At 39.1% G+C, this 6569-nt stretch overlaps 1 protein-coding gene across 1 annotated transcript in view; it reads right to left on the bottom strand.

Annotated features, from left to right (window-relative positions):
• Positions 1 to 4642: 4642 nt before the first annotated feature.
• The window catches only part of TMEM128 (transmembrane protein 128), a 7495-nt gene continuing 5568 nt past the window's right edge, over positions 4643 to 6569 (bottom strand). Inside the window, exons 4-5 of the mRNA XM_018568072.1 lie at positions 5594 to 5704; positions 4643 to 4803 (exon numbers count right to left, since the gene is read on the bottom strand). Coding sequence (XP_018423574.1) covers positions 5605 to 5704 — 100 coding nt within the window. The 3' untranslated portion in view covers positions 4643 to 4803; positions 5594 to 5604. The remainder of the gene's footprint in view (positions 4804 to 5593; positions 5705 to 6569) is intronic.

Genomic DNA, 6569 nt, shown 5'->3' on the forward strand with positions numbered 1-6569 from the left:
GTGCGCAATTTTTAAGCTTGATATGTTTGGTGTCTATTTACCCGACGTGACCCCGCCTTTTATATTTTACTCAAAAATTGGCTAATACAAAATGTTTCATAACATAATGTAAAAAAAAAAGTTTAAAAAAAAAATTCAGTAATTTTCATAAAATGTAGTAACAAATAAAACCCCCAGTGGTGATTAAATACCACCAAAAGAAATCTCCATCTGTCCCCAAAAAATGGTATAAAATTCATTTCAGTACAGCGTTGCATGACAGAATAAACGTCAGTCAAAGTATCGCAGCGCTGAATACTGAAAAATGGTCTGGCCAGGAAGGGGGTCTAAACACCTGGTCTTCAAGTGGTTAAAGTTTGATTGTTGAAATGCAATATTTGTCTAAGTTGTTGGGGTCCAGTTGCTGACTAGAGTTATACTCCACATTTCCTCTCCCTGGAGCAGACCAATACAGGGTAATCCTTTTCTATTTGTGTATTCCTTACATTTTTTACAACTGATTTTCCGTTTGAGTTGATGGTATATATGCACTGGCCTCCCATTTCTTTTTTTTATCGAATACGTTTTTTTATTGAAAATGTTTTCAATACAAAAAAGTGTAATGAGCAATGAAAACAAGGAGATACAATGCAATGACTATGTCAGGTATTTCCGTACAGTGTAAACCTGATAGGTAAACATCAGAGTGATAATACAATAAGGTCTCAATTAAGAACATCAGTTATTTATGAGATTCATTGCAAGAAATAGTATCTAAATAAGTAGACAATAAACAAAGAAAAAGAGAAAAGGGAAGGAATAGATGAAAGGAGAGCAAGAGGAAAAGGAGGTCCACTCACCCTGGGTCCAGGTTGGGTTAAGGTTCAAACCGGCCTCCCGTTTTAAATATACTTTTAAATATATTGAAAAAAAAATTAATGTCAGTTTGGTTTAACATAGGCAAAAATTTGAGAGACAGTGAGCCTGTGATTGTGTGTGTCTGCACCAACCCTGAGGGTGAAAGTGACTGGTTTTAAATGCTAAAGAAAGAATGTGTCAGGAGAGGTGGCAGACTGTTTGTGTTTTACCACTTTCAGATATGAAGTCGGTACTACTGTACTTGCAGATTTTTTAGGCAAGGCAGAAGGCGGGTGTGTACTTCACATACAACAGCTACAAGGAAGGGGGGCACTGCACATGTGGCGGCTATGGACTGGAAATGAGCGAACATTATCCCTGTGGATGATATGGAGGAGGTATGTTTGAAAATGCTGTATATATGGCTGAAAATGGGAATGTTTGAGAACTGTGTGAAAACACATATGGGGGGAGAGGGGGCATATTATATCTGGTATATAAATTGATGTTTTTGCATGGGGAGGGTTAACGTTCTTATTCAGAGCACCGCAATACAATAATGTTAAAATGTTTAATTTAATGCACTGTACCACAACAAGTGTCAATGTGCCGCTCTATTTGGCAAAGATCATTTTGATTGGCAACCCAACCTTCTATACAGAAGCAGCCAACACCACATATAGTACGTGATGGGGAAAAAAAAGGTCATGTGTATTTTATGATGTTGCAGTGCATAGCAGTCTATTTAAAAAACATGGGCTGCCGAAACGCAAGGCACATAAACACACAAAATAATGTGTGTCAATGAATCGCAACAGACCAGGTAGGTCTGAATGGACCCTAAAAGAACGGTATATATATGTAATGGATGTGGTTAAGTGACTATGATAAAATGCCTATTTCAATATATATACGTTATTGCTCCTGTTCATATTAATTCTCAATCAAAATGGCTGCCTAGTTAGTTGCTCAACTTAGCACCCCTCCCCCCCATGAGAAGTACGCAGTAGAAATAGAAACCAAGATGGCGCCTCCAGGAGAAACAACACCCAAGACGAGACGTCAGAATCCTGGAAGGAGGTTACGCTTTAATGAATCAGTCCAATTATAACCTAGAAAGCTATCGCAAACGCTATGTTTACATATACACTATCAGCTGCCTATATAAAACACAACAATGCGGAACAATAATAAAGAAGTGATTTTACACACATTGGAGTTGGTGTGATTTTCATTTTCTCTCTGTGGGAGTATACTCTATTGAATCAGGCCAGGCGGCAGATATAAGTACGACACTTTTGATCCGATCTAAATTTGTGAGCAGGTCCAAAACATATAAACTTTTTGGAGTTGATTGGCATTATTTTACTAATATTTGTCCTGGCTTGACTCAAATGAATAAAACCAATAACAGCCTTTTGAGAAAGTGATAAAGAATAGCAGTCCTCCTGTTGTGGCCAGTATGAGGGGTTCCTGCTCTTCCTGTTGGATTTATAATATATTTTAAAAAGGAACTCCAGGGAAAAAAAAACTAACAGTGTTATCACAAAGGGTGAAGAGTTTGGAGAAGTGAACAATCTAGGACAACATAGCGGATATGGAAAAATTCTCCAATTCAGAACACTTTCCAGTTCAGCTATGTTGTCCTAGATTGGTCACTTCTCCTGCCGTCTCACCCTTTTGTGAATAACCCTGTCAATTAATCCTTGCAGTGGGGCTACCCTTATCCTGCCTGGCTGCTAGACCAGTCCCACAGCCTCTTCTCTCCCAGGCTCCGGCAGTCTAATCCCCGCTGATATCATCACGTCTAATGCAGGTCCATTCACCTGCATTAGAAGTGAGGACACCAAGAACATACCAAAACCGTATCAGAGGAAGGGAGAAGTGATTACTCACTGCCACAAGTCCGAGGATCAGGTGAGCATATCTTCTTTATTCTGACCCATAGACCAAAATGAGCAGTTAACACTTGCAGCGCGGGGGTAGCCCCACTACAAGGGTAATTTTGCTACTAGCTGAAGTTCCTCTTTAAATGATAGGGAGTGCAGCAAAAGGGAGTGAAACATGTAAAGGTGGATAGGAAAACCCAAAACTCCCAGGTCCCAGGACAGTCGGTAATCATGGCATTGAGATCTTGCTGTTGGTGTATAAGACATGTATGTATGTTGTGCTGCAGCGCACGGCCCTCAGACGGTGCGTCAGTCTGCCACTCACATTTACCACAATGCACCTAACACACAGTACTGAGCGGTGTGTTCGCATGCGCTAAAAGCAACATAACGTGCACCTAGTGTACCGCTATAGTGTGAACAAGCCTGTAATGTATGAATTGCAAAACAGACATTACTGTGTGTCTATCTTGTATAGTCATTAACTCAACAAACGTAGGTGTATTTAAACAGGAAACACTGAATGCTCTGGAATGTGACCACAACACACCAAAGGTGATGAAACGACATGTCATTGGCACCACACTACACCGAAGGTGATTAAACGTCATGTCATCGGTATGTCTCTCCAGACCACCTCTGTCTACAAACTATTACACAATAATCATAACGGACAGAGAACATATACATTGGAAGTTTTATTAACTAAATACAATTGTTTTGTCTGGGAAAACATTTCATATCAAATACAATCAGCTGTAAAATGTTACCAGCATTAATGATAATAATTAGTCAAAATCAAAATGATCAGTTTTATTGTAAACAGAATATTAATCACAAAGTGTCCATTGACTTTCAGATTGTTTTCATTGGTGTGGCTCAATCCTAGACACTGGAACTTGTGGTTAAAGGCATCTCTGGAGCAATTTTTACTATTATTTTACTGCAATACTCACCTCGTCCCTGGCAGTGACCACCACCACCACCCATACCCCCCCACAATCCCCCCGGAGTAAATCGTTTTTGCCACTAGATGTCCTCAGTCTGCAAGGCTGAATGACACCCATCAAGCAAATCCAGACAGGAGGAAAGTGCATTGGCATGTTTCCTCTTCATTGTCCAATCACAGCTCGGTCTAAAGCTGGAAGACTCAACATCAGTTTAGAGCGCAGAGAGCCATCAGAGTGCAGGGCCTGGCTGTGCTGTTTCGCAGGCTTCCCTGAAATACAAGATTGGTCGAACAGAAATGGAAATCCATTGTAAGGTTCCCATATATCCATTTCATGTGTTTATCTTCATGAGTTCAGCCAAAAGTTGTATTAAAAACTCTCAAACCTTTTTCAATAATGAACCCAGATCATAGAACTATATATTGCCCAGCACAGTATTTCTTTAATTGTTTGCCCAAGCACTTGGGCAAACAATTGTTATGTTTCTGAACAGCTCCAACTTTTTCAGCTCTGATTCCCTGAACGTCCTGTCCAGTACAAGATCACAAGGGACAGCACCTCTCCATCTACTAGCTTGGAGAAGGGAGGAGGAGTGGGGAGCAGGTTGCCATGCTGTGCTTGTGGAGACACACACAGAGCTTACTAGCACACACCCTTAGCGCTATAGGACCCTTCAAGGGAAAGGAGCCACTTTAAAACATATCAGGGCCAGTTCTCAGAGGAGCAGCTGATTCTGCAGGAAACAAACTTTTAAACATTAAGGAGCAGCATCCACTGTAAGGGATTTAGTCAGCAGGTTTGAGTTTAATATCACTTTAATTAGCAATCTCAGCTTTGAAGTTTTGTTTCCAGTTAAGAATTAAGAGCAGTAATATTTATATTAAATGAACAATAATTTTAATAAAGTAGTATATATATATATTTATACACAGAAGTATTTGATTGGCCCAGTAATGAGTTTCCTTAAAATGGTAATTGGTAACTGGTATCCTCAGATGAGATTGCAGCTTTTCTGAATCATCTGCTCCATGTGCAAATGCTGACACATCATCAGAAAATAGATGATCACTGTAAGTGAGATAGAACACCATTCCAAATCCACCTTCACTTCCAGCAACAGCTACAAACTGGGGGAAAAAAAAGACCACAATTATAAACTGTAATTGATCAAAGACAAAGTGCAGAGTTATGACTGAATCAGGTTATTTGCAGCAACTATTTGGTTGTTACAAGTAAAAGTTCAACTTTTCTTCAATTCTTAAAAAACTAGACCTTTGTTATATGTAAATTGTGAAAGAATTAGGAGGCTTATTCATAAAACATTCATAAAGTTAGAAAGCACTTTTTTTGCACATAGCTATTTATTCATTCTGCAACCTAAAGCAGAGAAATGAAATCACAGAAAAAAAAATTGGTTGCCACAAAAGTTCAACTTTCCTTTAAAAAAAAAAAAAAACAATTGCCGTCTGTGTCCACTCTAGGTAGATTTAGTCTCTCTTTGTCTTGGAGACCATGGTCATCGAGAATGATTGTGAGAGCAAAATCCAGAATTTTGAGCTGTCACCAGAACAGGAACAGAAGGGAAATCTTTTAATGGAGACAATGTGCTGGGGACAAATATCCGAGAAGGGATTTCTCTAACTTTAGACAGGTTTGCTGTCACTAACTGTCGTGTTTACAGGGTGGGAAGTGACGGGAAATCTTCCAATACAATAGGACACAGATGTTGCTGTGGGCCTTACTGCCACTATGTGCGTCCTCCACCTGACTCCTCCCACAGGCCAGTACACAGCAGGATGAAAAAGAAGCATGGATGGTGATGTGACCCCTATTTTCTCTCGCGGTTTAAAACTTCAGATACATGCCAAAATAAGGGCAGAAAGCAGAGTGATAATACATATGCAATTAGATCCTTACCTTCTCCATGTTCACCCCAGCAGTGAGACCAGCATTACAAAACCCATAAACTGTGTAAACAATATCACTGGGGTAAAAAATGACCACACCTGCCATAAGGAAGCATTGAAGCTGATAGGGGAAGAAAAAGAAAGTAGTATTAGCGATATTGGTTACAAATGTTGAAAAATGTTATTCATTTTCTGAGTACTTGTTACCCAAAAAGATGGATATTAACGTGAACTACAATTAGGAATGAACCATGTACTACAGGACTGGACAAATCCCGGGAGCCAAGTAACCAATGATCCTTAATTACAGCCAACACCTTACTCTTCAGGTTTTCTTTAGTTGTTGTCAAAAGCTGGCTCCTAAAAAATATCCTGCTGGCTTCTGGATTGGACAGACTGGCTCCTAAATTCCATATTCATTTGTCCACCCCCGTTGTATTATGTGTTTCACCTGTATACGTTATCACAATTTTCCTTTTCACAAATGATTTAGACAACTTATGAATATATGAAAAGCCCAACTCCTGCAAGATGTCACAAAAAAACAGTTTAATCCAATATATATATTTGTATTGCTTCTGACCTGAAGAAGAGAGGTTCACTCTCGAAAGCTTGTCTTTTATATATTTTGTTAGTCCAATAAGAAAGGTATCATTGCACACTGCAATACTACGTTTTTGTCTTTTTTGACATATATATATATATATATATATACATATATATATATATATATACACACATATATATATACATACATACATACATATATATATATATATATACACATACATACATATAAATAATAGGGCTGTGGAAATTAAAGATTCATTTCTCGATTAATCGTTAAACTTTTTAATCGATTAAAATTATTTTGATCGGTACTCACCTTTCCGCCAGCTTTCGGGAGTCCCGTCGGTGATCCGGTGACGTCACGGACATTGACGTCACCGGACTCCTCCCCCTTCGCCAAGTGGCTCCGTCGGCTA

The sequence above is a fragment of the Nanorana parkeri genome, unplaced genomic scaffold, assembly GCF_000935625.1.
Source record: "Nanorana parkeri isolate BGI_ZX_2015 unplaced genomic scaffold, ASM93562v1 scaffold1134, whole genome shotgun sequence".
Taxonomy (NCBI): Eukaryota; Metazoa; Chordata; class Amphibia; order Anura; family Dicroglossidae; genus Nanorana; species Nanorana parkeri.